This window comes from Pan paniscus, chromosome 14 (assembly GCF_029289425.2).
Source record: "Pan paniscus chromosome 14, NHGRI_mPanPan1-v2.0_pri, whole genome shotgun sequence".
Taxonomy (NCBI): Eukaryota; Metazoa; Chordata; class Mammalia; order Primates; family Hominidae; genus Pan; species Pan paniscus.
In genome coordinates this window covers 28,257,722-28,272,616 of record NC_073263.2, presented here as the reverse complement: position 1 = coordinate 28,272,616, position 14,895 = coordinate 28,257,722, and the positions used below count along the sequence as shown (strand labels likewise).

The 14,895-nt window shown below is 38.5% G+C and overlaps 1 protein-coding gene across 1 annotated transcript in view; it reads right to left on the bottom strand.

The window, feature by feature from the left end:
* Positions 1-330: 330 nt before the first annotated feature.
* Positions 331-14,895, bottom strand: part of POMP (proteasome maturation protein) — a 28,939-nt gene continuing 14,374 nt past the window's right edge. The window contains exons 3-6 of the mRNA XM_008971602.5: positions 14,265-14,325; positions 10,262-10,363; positions 6,396-6,489; positions 331-791 (exon numbers count right to left, since the gene is read on the bottom strand). Of these exons, the coding sequence (XP_008969850.1) occupies positions 724-791; positions 6,396-6,489; positions 10,262-10,363; positions 14,265-14,325 (325 nt within the window). The 3' untranslated portion in view covers positions 331-723. The remainder of the gene's footprint in view (positions 792-6,395; positions 6,490-10,261; positions 10,364-14,264; positions 14,326-14,895) is intronic.

Here is a 14,895-nt window from a genome sequence, read left to right as displayed (position 1 = left end):
AGAATACCTTACAGTATCTTGTAATATATAAATTAAGAACAAGAAAAAATGAGTTTTACTTTTCTTTAACAGTGTTGCTTGGCAATATATTAATTACATATTAAGTCTATGAAGTAAAAGTTTAACCTACATCTACTGGTTGCTTTAATTTTTCACTTAAAGACCAGACCAAAATCAAAACCTTGGAACTTCTACTTTTCAACCTGAAAGAATCAAAGAATAACTATAATCCTAAAATAGCACTGACACAGTAAATATTATTCTTATGAGTGTTAATGGACGATACTGATATATCTCATATTGTAATCAATTTGAGAGTTGCCACGGAAATCAATTAAAAATGTTTATTCTGAAAGATGCTACTATAAAGTTTATAGACTCAAATGCTTATAATGCTTAATCAAAACTAAATTTACAAAAAACCTAGAAACAGGTTGAATTGAAACCTGTAGATCATTTTATAATATTCATGAGCAACAACTTTTTTAAAGACAAAGGCTACTGTTTTAATATAAATTAAGAGCTTTAACATGAACTCCCTTTAGTGCTTTTAATTGTCACATGGCTGTAAACCAAAGACCCCTCCAAATTTTAAATGATCACTGATACTACTTGAGCAGAAATTCTCAGGTGTCAGTACTTTTAATGTTGTGTACATCAAATTACAGTACAAAGATGACTATAAACAAGATGCAGCCCTCGGTTTCCATGAACAGCACACTATTACAGTAAACCAAGTTTATATTCCACCATCAAGTGTGGCTCCCCCATGACTTCGCTTTGTGATGGATCTGAAAGCAAACAAAAACAAACATTTTAAAAGACTCTCAAAAAAGAGATACATTCAATGATTCTGCTTACATAAGAATCCAGAAGAGTCAAAACTAACCTGAAGTTATAGAAAACAAACCAGTGATTGCCTGGGGCTGGGGTGGGGTGACTGACTGAAAAGGGACCAAGGGAACTTTGTGAGGCAATGAAAACATTCTACTCCTCTATTTAGGAGACCAGGCTCCATGTTAATTAAAACGCACAGAACTGTACACTTAAAAATAGGTGTACTTTATTGTATGTCAATAATATCTCAAAATAGTGGATTTAAAAAGAAAAAAGAGATTGACAAAAGTTTTTTTTTTCGAAGTTCTTAAGTTTTCTAGTGGCTTCCCACATGATGGGAAACAATCTCTTAATTCACAAAAATGTTTTATCTGTATTGTCTTCTGACCTGTTGTATACACACAAACGTAAGAATTCTTAAGAAAGAAAACCTTTAAAAATCATCACTTTTGTGTTTACAGATGAGTCAGACAAAAGCCTTATTTTAACTGTGATTATACACCTAAAAGAACTTTTAAAATTAATACCAAGCGTAAGCTTCCTACAGACTGAGACTTTTTCTTTGTCCTCTACTCAACATAGGACTAGAAACAGAATAAAAACCTAATGAACTAAATCGTAAAATCACTTTGTAAAAATGAATAACCCTGCACATAATAATGGTGGCTACCAAGAGGAACAGTTCAGTACAATGTGGATGTTTCCTCACTGGACCTCCTAAGAGACTGGAGATTAATAAACTGCTGTGTATATAAAAGGCACTCAAAACCTCAACTTAAAAAAAAAAAGGCAATACTTTTGACTACATAGAAAGACACGTAGAACAGTCTGGAAGGACAGACTAAACCAAACTAAAACAGCCGGTAATTAGGGAACGAGAAAAATGGGATTGAGGGTCACTACAGCAAATGTGAGTTTCAATGGTAATATTTCAAATTTTTGCACAAAGAATATACTCATTTATGTAACTAAACTTTCCTCCACATCCTGCTTTTTAAAGCTTTAATAAAATGCATTTATTAAATAAATCACTTGCACCAAAAGACAGCATATCATGTAAGCAAGGCACTGGTGGAGACAGGTTTTGCATCTGTTGTACCACAAGCTCGCCATGAGACTCTGAGTGAGGACTGAGCCTCTGTGAGCTTCCATTTACTCATCTTCCAGTTAGGGGATTAGAGTACATGAAAGTCCCCTTCCAGCATTAAGAAAAAGTCTATTTTTGATTCTACTAGTGTTCTTATATGTCCTTCTTAATCTTGTAAAATGTACAGAATTAACTTGCCTAAGTACTTCACTGATAAGCAGGCAAAAAAGTCATCATCTCCAATACTGTCACAGTCTTTACACAGTATTTAGATTAACAAGCTACTCTCTGATTATAGACTTAACACTGTGTTTTGTGTCAAAGGTGATAAGAATGTGATCAACATGACCCTTAACTATGGATCAAGCCCCCTATCAGGTACCGGGAACACAACAGTTAACAAGAAAAAAATCTCCAGCTCTCCTGACACGTATATTTAAGTTGGACAAATAATAAATAAGAAAAATATCAGGTAAGTGTTATGTAAAGAATTAATATAAGGCAGGGTGACAGAGCGGGGATTACTTTAGATTAGGTAGTTGATATGGTTTGGATGTTTGTCCCCTCCAAATCTCATGTTGGAAATGTGATTCCCGGCCAGGCGCGGTGGCCCACGCTTGTAATCCCAGCACTTTGGAAGGCCGAGGTGGGCAGATCACGAGGTCAGGAGATCGAGACCATCCTGGCTAACACGGTGAAACCCTAGCTCTAGTAAAAATACAAAAAATTAGCTGGGCGTGGTGGTGGGCGCCTGTAGTCCCAGCTACTCAGGAGGCTGAGGCAGGAGAATCGCTTGAATCCGGGAGGCAGAGCTTGCAGTGAGCAGAGATCGTGCCACTGCACTCCAGCCTGGGTGACAGAGAGAAAACAAAACAAAAAAAGCCATGTGATTCCCAGTGTTGAAGGTGGGCCCTGTAGGGAGGTAACTGGATCACAGAGTTGAATACTTCATGAATGGTTTAGCACCACCCCCCTGGATAAGTGAGTTCTTGTTCTGAGTTCACACAAGTTCTGGTTGTTTAAAGCTGTGTGGCAGCCCCCTCTCACTCTCTTGCTCCCTCTCGCCATATAATCCACTGGCCCCCCTTTGTCTTCTGCCACGATTGTAAGCTTCCTGAGGCCCTTACCAGAAGCAGATACCAGCACTATGCTTCCTGTACAGCCTGAGGAACCATAAGCCAAAATAAATTTTCTTTATAAATTACCCAGCTTCAGGTATTTCTTTATAGCAATGCAAGAATAGACTAACAGTAGTTAACGGAGGACTCTCTGAGTAATATTTAGGTTGGGATCTGAAAAATGAGGGTAAACTATTTGAGGCAGAAAGGAACAGCTAATTCAGGTCCCTAAGGTGAAGCCCTAAGTTATCCGTATATTATGCAATAACAGTTCCCACAAGAAAAAAACTACCCCAAATACAGTGGTCTCACTGTGATAAAAATCATCTACCTGGCCAGGTGTGATGGCTCACGCCTGTAATCCCAGCACTTTGGGAGGCTGAGGCAGGCAGACTACTGGAGGTCAGGAATTTGAGACCAGCTTGGCCAAGATGGTGAAACCCTGACTCTACTAAAATACAAAATTAGGCAGGTGTGGTCGTGGGCACCTGTAATCCCAGCTACCTGGGAGGCTGAGGCAGGAGAATCGCTTGAACCCAGGAGGTGGAGGTTACAGTAAGCCGAGATCGCGCCACTGCACTCCAGCCTGGGTGACAGAGCGAGACTCTTGTCTCCCAAAAAAAAAAAAAAAAAAAAAAAAAACCATCTACCTAAACAGGTGATTTTTCCTAACAGCTACCTTAGAGAGACACAAGGAATGAATTTTAAAAGATGCCCACAAGATAGCAAGTGGCTTATTTTTTATTTTTTGAGATAGGGTTTCACTCTGTCGCCCAGGCTGGAGTACACTGGTGTGATCCCTGCTCACTGTGGCCTCAAATTCCTGGGCTCAAGTGATCCTCCTGCCTCAGCCTCCTGAGTACCTGGGACTACAGCTGCACACCACTATGCCCAATTAATTTTTAAAAAAAAATTTGTAGAGACAGGGTCTCATCTTACCCAGGCTGGTCTCAAACTCCTTGGCTAAACTGATCCTCCCACCTCTGCCTCCCAGAGTGCTGGGATTATGGATGTGAGCCACCACATCCGGCCAGCTAGTGACCTTTTTAAACATATAATTCCATCACATTACATCCTTACTTAAAACTGCTCAATGGCCTTTTTTTGCATTCTGAAGAAATTCTAAACTTCTTTTCATGGTCTGTAGGCCCTGGTTCATCTGTTCCTTGCTGAGCTTTTTGATCTCAACCTTATTCTACTCTCTACTTTGCTCAAAACATGCCAGCCATATGGGCCTTCTTAAAGTGCTCTTATGTATGCTGGGAGACAGTTCTCTATTGGTCTCTCCATTCTGCAAGCTGGGAGCAGAGACACTAAACTGCCTTTGTTCTAGGGTATCTTTCCAAAGCTGTTTCAGCCTCATAAGACAAAGCAGCACGGGACAGGCAGGTTTACTGCCAGTTATAAAGCTGAGGTGGCCTGAACATGGAGTTCCTCTCCTCTAACGTAACACACTCAATGTATAAGGCTTCACCTTACCCTCTTCTTAGCTGCCCCATAGGAAGTGGGGCTAAGGGAACCAAAAGAAATGCTGATACTCTGGCTACGCTATTGCTATGAATAAGAAACTGTCCTTTAGGAGTCTCTTGTCTTCTGCCACCATCCATGAATTCATGGCAGGCTAACAAGTTAGCTTCAAAGTAGAGTAAGATCTCAAACTGTTCAGAGTTCTTCAGCTGTTCTCAGGTTACATGATCTCTTCTGTCTGAAATACTCTCCCTCTACTTCTAGGTCAATGATTTCACGTTTCTTTCAGAAATTCACTTCTGTGTTGTATTCCCAGAGGTATGTGCCCTCCCAACCCAAAAACATCCTTTTTATTCCTAGAATTATCAAATTGTATATTTGTGTTTATGTGTTTATCTCCCCCATTTGAAAGCACAGATATTTGTTTTGTTCACAGCTGTATATTCAGAGCCTAGCCCAGTGCCTGACACAGAATATTTGACTGACTAGATAAATGCTCCTAAGTCCCTCTCCCTTTCTTTAAACAGAATTACAGAAGCAGATTTTTAAATGAATGCTTTTGTAACTAAAGACCTGAACTATCACCTTAGTAGTTTTAAATAAGGTCTAAGTTCAATGTAAAAGCTTAAGAATCCCAGCTTTTCCTGTATCCAAAATGCTCCCTCAGGGAAGATTCTCAAAGGAGGCTCACTAGACTTCTGTTATGTCCACAGCATTTCCTTACCGGACATCAGCAGCCAAGCAAAACTAATAAAACTTAATCCTGTTGGAAATTTTTGTTTCTCCTGCACTGCTGGGGCATAATGAGCAGAGGCAGCATTGGACAGGATTGTATTTGTTTATCTTCCTCAGGACCAGAAAAAATAGAGGATGCTGCATATATTGTTCTTACTTAAATTCATTTACAATTATTCAGGGAATTTTATTAAAAATAACAGATTCGGCTGGGTGCAGTGGCTCACACCTGCAATCCCAGCACTTTGGGAGGCCGAGGCGGGCAGATCACAAGGTCAGGAGTTCGAGACCAGCCTGGCCAACATGGTAAAACCCCGTCTCTACTAAAAATACAAAAATTAGCCGGGTGTGGTGATGGGCGCCTGTAATCCCAGCTACTTGGGAGGCTGAGGCAGGAGAATTGCTTGAACTCGGGAGGCGGAGGTTGCAGTGAGCCGAGATTGCGCCACTGCACTCCAGCCCGGGTAACAGCACAAGACTCCATCTTGAAAAAAAAAAAAAAAAAAAAAGACATTCCTCTTTCCTATTTATCACCTGTAGAAGTACAAAAATTACTTTTTGGGGGAGCTACTTTTTAAAGAAAGATTTATCTTCCAGTTGTTTAAAATGCTAGTCATAAAAACCCCAAAATCAAACTAAACAAACAAAAACAACACCAGTCACATCCCAACAATGTGAATTCTGAAATAATTATCATTGTTTAAGTCACCCTAGGAATATCAGACTGACATATTACACTTGAAGCTCAGGACATGAAGTGAATAACCACCATTACTAGACTGAAATGACTATATACTCTTAGAATTTCATAAATAATTTTCACTTTTTTTCTTTTTATATTTTTAGTAGAGACAGGGTTTCACCATGTTGGCCAGGCTGGTCTCAAACACCTGACCTTAGGTGATCTGCCCACCCCGGCCTCCCAAAGTGCTGGGATTACACGTGAGCCACCGCACCCAGCCAATCTTCACTTTTAAAAACAGTTAAAGAACAGTTACTACCATTAAATTTTATCTTAAAGCAATGAATAAACAAAAGTGAAACCAATCAGCTGTAAGTTCCATGAGGACAAGAATTTTGCCTATTCTTTTTGCAGCTGTTTGCCTTTTAAATTACAAGGGCTCCATAAAAAGGTGCTGAATGACACTTACCATTAAGAATATCCTCAAATCCAATAGTCTCATCATTACCCCTCAAAACATCCAGTGAAAGATTTGAGCTTGAAAGAAATGGAAGACGCTGAACCTTTGGGGAAAAGTATGAAGGGACAAGATTAGAAAAAACTCAGGGGAAAATGACAGAATATATAGTCTAATTTCATGTTCTTTATTCTTTGTTTGAAAATTCGCAAAACCAAATACAAGATCAATTTAACAAGTGGAAAAAAACACTAGTTCATATTTTAGACACAAACTAAGTTGTAAAGACACTGAAATTATACTTTTCATTAACAATAATCCTACCTGGTGTGCATGTATTTTGAGGCTTTGCTTCTGCTCAGGAAAACTACGGCACATACCATGTGATGAAATGCAAAATCCCAGAGCTTAACATCACGCCTCATTCCTGATACATGTAGGATGATCAAATTCCTGAAGAAAGTCCAACTCAATAGGTTGCTTAGGCTGGTCTCAAACTCCTGGGCTCTAGTGATCCTCCCACTAAAACTGGGATTACAGGTCCATGTCACCAAGCCCAGCTAATGCAGATAATTTTAGATATTCCCAGAGACTACCAAAATAGGTGGTCTTTGACTAAATGATAGCAGTATTTTAAAGATAATCACACCATTAGAATCTAAGAGGGCAGTTTCTCACATTCCCCCCACCCCCAACAAAATGTATCCAGACTAAATATATTATTTTCAATTACTAATGTTCTATAGAGATTATTTAAAATCTTTATAGTGTGGAAAAATTTCTCTAGATTGTCAAACCTAAAAAAAAAAAAGGAAGTGGGAGGAAGAGGAAGAAACAAAAATAGGAACCTGTAAATTAAACCAGACAGCAAGGGGTCTGGTAGTTAGATCAGAGTACAGTCCTAAGAATGCATCAAAAGCAGGGAGGAGCAGGCAGCTGTTATACATCTTGACAACCCAAAACTGCAAAAGTATAGAGATAAGAAAAAAAAAAAAGAGAGAGAATTCTGGGCAAAGATATTTGGATCAAATAGTATTAAAAACTTAAATCCAGAATTTGAGCAATCTGTAGTTGAAATCTGAGTAAAAGGAAAATAAAAAGGGAAGTTAACAATTTTGTGCCAAACATGTGATTTCATTTAATCTTCAGAATAATCCTATGCTACTCTTACTGTTCTCCTTATTTCACATTAAATTTAAAAATCTGAGGTTCAGAAAGTTCTCCAGCTTACTCAAGTTCTTAAGACTAGTAGATGGCTAAGCCAAGATTCAACCCTAGGTTACTCAAAACCATGTTTTTTAAGAGCTTTATCCTTGGAAAACAAGTAGCTTCCAGAATGACTTAGCCAAATACAATTGATAGTATTAGTAGAATTTATCTTATTATTTTTTTTTTTGGAGATGGAGTTTTGCTCTTGTCGCCCAGGCTGGAGTGCAATGGTGTGATTTTGGCTCACTGTAACCTCTGTCTCCTGGGTTCAAGCAATTCTCTTGCCTCAGCCTCCCGAGTAGCTGGGATTACAGGCACGTGCCACCAGGCCTGGCTAATTTTTGTATTTTTAGTAGAGACGGGGTTTCACCATGTTGGCCAGGCTAGTCTCAAACTCCTGACCTCAGGTGATCCATCTGCCTCAGCCTCCCAAAGTGCTGGGATTACAGTCATGAGCCACCCCCCTTGGCCAATAGAAATTTATTGAAAAAGACAATTTAGCTAGGTCAGAGAAAGGAATCTGCACCAGTAGGAGAAATGTGTGCAAACGCCTAACAGTGAAAGAACCTAATGAATTAGGAAACTGCAAGTAGTTTAAGAGGATAAGAAGTGTGGTGGGAAGTAAGGAGCCAATTCATGGACAGAGCCACACTAAGTGTTGGGTTTTATTTTTATTTTGAGGGTAAAGTGAGGGGAATGACATAATCAAATCTGTGTTGTTACAAAGATTATTCTGATTGGAGTCTTAACAAGGATTGGAGGGGCAGCAGGGATGAATGTTGCAGTAATCCAGATAAAGTCTGACAGGGGCAAGGACCAACATAGTAGCAAAGGTGGGGAGAGCAAGTAATAAACTGAATGATTTGGGGGAGCAGGGGAAGAGGTTAGGATGGGTGCTAGGTGACATAACCAAGGCTAATTATCCAATTTCTGCCTTAGGCAGAAACCTATTCATACGGGATAAGGAGTATGTGGGGGATTATGGGATTATGAGTTATTCTGTACTTGTCCATGTAAAACTGGAGGTGCCTGTGGGACTTCCAATTGGGCTTTCCAATTGGAAAAACCTATAGGTTTATAGCTCATGAGAATTGTAACTTGGGGGTCATCAACATATTTTATTTTTTGAGACGGAGTCTCATTCTGTCACCTAGGCTGGAGTGTAGTGGCACAATCCTGCAACCTCCGACTCCCAGGCTCAAATGATCCTCCCACCTCAGCCTCCTGAGTAGCTGGGACTATAGGTGTGCACCACCACGGCTGGCACATTTGTTGCATTTATTTTTTGTAGAGATGGGGTTTTGCCATGTTGCCCAGGCTGGTCTTGAACACCTGAGCTTGAGCGATCCACCCACCTTGGCCTCCCAAAGTGCTGGGATTACAGGTGTGAGGCACCACGCCCAGTTGGAATCATCAACATATAATTGATAACTAAAGCAACAAGTAGGAAATAGGGTCAGGAAAGGACTAGAGATGGGGCACTAACAAAACTGGCGTTTTAGGAAACAGGCAAAACAAATGGAACCTACACAGAGACACCTGAGAACAAGGATTCAGAAAGGAGGACATCAGGTAAGTGTGGTGTTCTAAAAGCCAAGGAGGTGGGATGATAGCTTGAGGCCAGGAGTTTAGGACCAGCCTAGGCAACATAGCAAGGGCCCGTTTCTACAAATAATTTTTAAAACTAGCCAGGCGAGGTAGCATGTGACTGTAGTCCCTGTTACTCAGGAGAGTGAGGCAAGAGGATTGCTTGAGCCCAGGAGTTTGAGGATGCAGTGAGCTATGATCACACCACTGCACTCCAGCCTGGATGACAGAATGAGACCCTGTATCAAAAAAATAAATACAAAGTAAAAACATAAAAGCCAAGGGAAAAAGGAAGAAGCCATTATTAGTGTCAAATACTACAGGGAGATGAAGTAAAGTGAAGGTAAAAATGTCCACATTGTTCAGGAGCAGTTTCATTGGTGTCATGGGAGACAGAAACAGTGGGTTAAATAAATAGGAGGGAAAGGAGTATAGAAAGCAAATGTAGACAACTTTTCAAGAAGCAAAAGCACACTCAATGAGAGACAAGTTACTATAAAGGAATTTGAAATTGATACAATTTTTTTTTGTTTTAAAAGACAACAGCGGTTCAAATGCTACTGCTGAGACAGAGCAAGCAGAGAGAGGTTAAAGATATCAGCTTGAGAAGGCATCATTGATAAAGGGATTTTCCTGAAGTAATGTTAACAGGATAGAATCCAAAGCACAGGTAGGAGGGCGGTTCTTACATAATTAGAAGGACATTTTCCAAGTACTTATTCCTTAGCAACAGGTATATTCAACTATATACAAATTGTATACTTGACACCTCCACTTGGATATTCTTAGAGGGATCTCAAATTCAATGTAATACATAAAACAAAACAAAACAAAACAAAACAAAACCCAGAAAAACATGAAAGCAGATGCAGGTAAGTTTTCAGACACTGAGCCTGTAATTTGAAGTTTTCCATTTAATGACTTTTTTCCCCCTATGAAGTAGAAATCAAGGTCATACCCTAAAAAGGGGGAGGGAAGTAGAATAGGTTGTAAGGTAGATAAGGTATAAATAGCTGTTATGAAAACAGAAGAGTCCTCATGAATGACATCGACACATATGCAACAGAGATCCATCAACTCACCTGCTGCACTGCCTTGAATTCCATCTGTAATTTTAGTGGAGCAAATAGACCCTGAATGTTTCTCAGTGTGGAAAAATTCATTTTATCTTGGTTGAGCTGGAACTACAAAAGACAATGTAATTTTAAATATTACACTCAATACTCTGCTTTCAAAACAGTTAGCAATGGCATATATATAACACAATAGTTAGATGAAGAATTTTAATATCCATACCTGTAATAAAAACTAAGTATTTTTACTAATTTTTTCTGATAAATTTTAGACTACATATGTCTATATTTCATTTAGCATGCAGGTGTACTTTTACCAGAGTAAAATTACTACCAAAATTCCAAATTTATAAAAGTAAAGGAATGTGTCTCCTATTCAAAAGTAGATTTACAAGACATAATCATATTTTAGCGCTTTTGATTAAAAGTACTGCAAAACTAGCAAAGGTGTAATTTGAGATCCAGAAAATGTCACATCCACTGACAAAAATAGTTAATTTCTAAGTATGAAGGCATATATTTAAAAGGATTCAGCAAAAGAAATAATCCGACCACTAAATCATCCTGTTAATTAAACTATGTTTAAACTCCACTTATTTTTGGTACTTGCCTCAGGGGAAAAACAAACATCTCTCAAAAGTTTATTCAATTTGTATTGGGTACTAATCAGCAATTTTTCCTGGATCATACTTTCACTAAGTACTGATATTACATTTAGGGAACTTTGGCCATAACTTAATGTATTTCAGGCAAAATGAATCGACTTGACTCATGGATTCTAAAACAGTTTCCAAAAATGGCCCCTAAGGATAGTGAATGTAACATGCAAACAGACTGTTACAAAGATTTGTCTGAGCTAAGGTGATTATAATGAGGTAAAGTCATTTCTTGTCATTTTTTATTACACGCTACTCTCTTGATAACACTGTCTTCTAATAGTAATCAAAAAGGTCATTTTGATCAAAACCTATTGAGAGATTAGCACCTACTTGGGATATGACTATGAAGTTTGAAAGTAAGGTGACTAATCAAATGCTTTTTAATTACTTTAGCTTTACACAGCAAATTTTGACAGATGGTCCTTAGGGAAAACCTGCAGTATTTTATTATGGGTATATGATCTGAAGTTCTAAGTGAAGGGTTTGCTTTAAATATTGGCTTATCCTCATGATAATACAATTTTATTTTAAGAGACGGGTCTTGCTATGTGGCTGGAGTGCAGTGGCTATTCACAGGCACGATTATAGAGCACTACACCCTCGAATTACCAGGCTCAAGCAATCCCCCGCCTCAGCCTCCCACGCCGCTGGGACTACAGGCACACCCCACCACACCCAGCAGTAAATGTAATTTGATGTATAAAAATTCAATTTATGTAAATTTTGATGAATACAGCCATCTCGTAATGTGATATTAATACTGTAATTATCAATCAACATGTAAGTTAGCAACCGTGTGCAAAATTAGGCTCTGTGGCAACACACAACAAAACTGAACAGCCTACCCTGGAGATTATAATCCAGTTTGGAAGACATTATGTATGTATCTCAACCCTCCGCACTACTGCTTTCTTGGGCCAGATAATTCTTCACTGTGGCAGGCTGTCCTGTGCACTGTAGGATGTTTGGCAGCATCCCTGGCCTCTACCCCACAGATGCCAATATCACATCCCCCCACCCACCGCACCACTTGTGACAACCTAAAATGTCCTCAGACTTTGCCAACTGTTCCCTTGTAGGGGGCAGGAGGATGATCCTCCCCTAGTTGAGAACCACTGGTACAAATGATGATGGCCATCTTCCATCACTATCACCACTGAAGCTCCCAATCATGCAGAGCTACTAGAGGCCAGCAATATGCCAAGGATGGGCTATTACTAACTCCAGATGAGAAGACTAAGGCTTAAAGAAAATTAAGCAATATGCCCCAAGTTTACTTAGCAAAGTGGGGTGCCCACATAGTTCAACTACACAATCCATGCTGAAGGATTTATAATAGACAGTAAGAGTCACATAAAGAGTGAGACTGCCATTAGCTGGCTAAATGATTAAAGAAGAAAAGATGCAGTAGATGTAAGTCTCAAAAAGATCTCTGAAGTTTTTAGATTCTTCACAGTTCCAGCCAGTCTCACTCAGATTTGTCAGTTTCTCTTAATATGTATTGCTTAGAACTAAACCAATATTCCAAATCTAATAGCCAGACTAATACACAGGAAAATAATATAATCTCCCTTGATTTGAGCCCCATCTTATTAACAAAGCCCAAGACTGCATTAACCTTTCTTTTTAGTAACTAACGTAATCTGCTGGCTTATAGTGAGTATACAGTCAATTAAAATAGTCAAGTTTTACAGAGCAAGTCACTTTACCCTGCCCAAAGGTGCAGAATTCATTTTTTGAATCCAAACGCAGAACTTCACACTCACCTCTATAAATGTTTTCCTTAAATTTTGGTCTAGACTTTGGTCTATTTTATCACCATGATATAGTTCAATTATTCAACAGAATGAACTATCCTTCTCAATCTTTTTTCCAAAAAACCTAATATACATTCTTTCTTTGGTTGCCCACAAGTCCTTGAAAAATACTTATCCTTCCTATGTGTCCACCTGACTACCTAAGATGTAGACAGAGGCCAAAAAGCCCTATCAAAATATTCCCTCCAAATTGACTATTCCCTAATCACCGTTCTCTGGGTACAGTTACCAACCTCATATACTTTACCCTACACTACTTTCACTTGGTTAATAATCCACCATATAATCCTCAATCTTATCCCTTGTCAGATAATTTGATCCCTTGACTGACCCATTTGGCAACTGAGTAAAAGAGTGAACTAAAATTAATTTGCTGAGTTCATTCAGATGCTGATGATCACTGCTTACTCTATTAAATGCTCACAGCTCACTCAATAGTCCACTTAAGAAACGGTTTCAGGGATCAGTGTTACCACAGACAATCTTATTTTTTAGTTAGATCCTTTATACAAAAGTGGAATATGTATCCATCTACAACCAATTTTCATTTCTCCCATTAGTTCTCAAAGATGATCAACTGTGCTTTTATAATCATACTCACATACTTATAAGTGTACTCTGGGCTGTCAACTTCTGCACCTGAAACCTGAATTCACTTAAATCGATGAGGAATTTTTTTATTTTTCTCATCTAATTTGAACTTCAATTTCATAATTACATTATTTATTCTACTCTTTCTTATAGGCAGACCTATCCTCTTACTAGAAAGCGAAACAAACAAACAACAAAAACAAAATACAGATCAGTTTTCTGTTACCTAACAACTGCATCATCTTCCCCAACTAGTCAGAAACCTTTTTCTTCTTCCTCTAAATGTTTATTTAAGAATCCTTTCAGTTGTGTTTTGGACATGTATACATGCTATCCTCTCTTTAGGAATAAACTTTCTGGTCTAAAACTGTTCAAAGGTCCCTCCTCTTCTATAAAGCCTTCCAAAAAAGCCCTAAGCACAGGTGGCTGTCACATCCTTGGTCTTCTCTAGCACTTTACGAAGCCTTCTCCTACCCACTGCTTGTCTTCCTCATTAAATTTTAAGTTATTTAAGGATGGGGATTATGTCATATTCATCGAAGTACCTACTGTGCCTAGTGGCTGTGTCCTACAGTAACTCGGAGATGCAGGACTTAAGAAAGAGGTCAAAACTAGAGATATGAACTTGGAAGCCAACAGCAAAAATGGCAGGAAAAATATAAAAGCAACAGCATTATCGAAAGAGAAAATTCCTGTGAGAGGAATGGAGAAGTGGATCACCCTTTGGAGACATACATTAAAAAGGCAGGGAAGGACGCATAGAAAGGGAGCTTTAGAGGAGCAGTGTAATTTTTAAGTCTATCCTACAAGGGGTTTGAAAATAGCGCCTCACATTCTTCATGGGCAAATCCTCAGTACCAAAATTGTTTTAATAAAATGAAACCAATATTAGTAAAAGTATTTATCTATTAGAAGATAAAAATAAGGACACAATAATATACTTACATTTTTTTCTGATAATTCAAGGGGATGACTAGGCAAAAGTTCATTTTTCACACAAGAAAAACTGAAAGGACATAAAAAAAAAAAAACAACATTTAGAGGAGATTAAATATCACTCAATACCCAGAGCTCAAAACCATATCTATAAAGGGATGGCATGAGAGAGTTTTTTGGGGTGACAAAACTGTTCTGTATCTTGATTGTGGTGACAGTCATAGGAATTGATACATGTGCTAAAAATTCATAGACCTACACACCAAAAGGAAAAAAAAAGGTATATATAATAATGTAAGAATGTATCCATTATAGACATTGGTGGTCAAGACTTCAATCACTAGGGAAAACTTGCCAAAATCTGGTGCTACATCTAGAAGAAATTTAATGAATGTATGTTTATTGCTATTACTCTGATGAGGTACTTCTTGCACTATATAAACTATCTAAGCCTATTCCCTTCAGGTCTAACACATTCAATATTTAATATATCTTTAATAAACATGTTGAACAATAGGTTTAACATTTACTGAACACCTACTATGTATAAAGTATGTTAGGTAAGGCACAACTAGAACCAGGCCACTGGTCTTTATCACTCTGGCTATATAAAGATGACTACCTTATTATCCAAACTAGG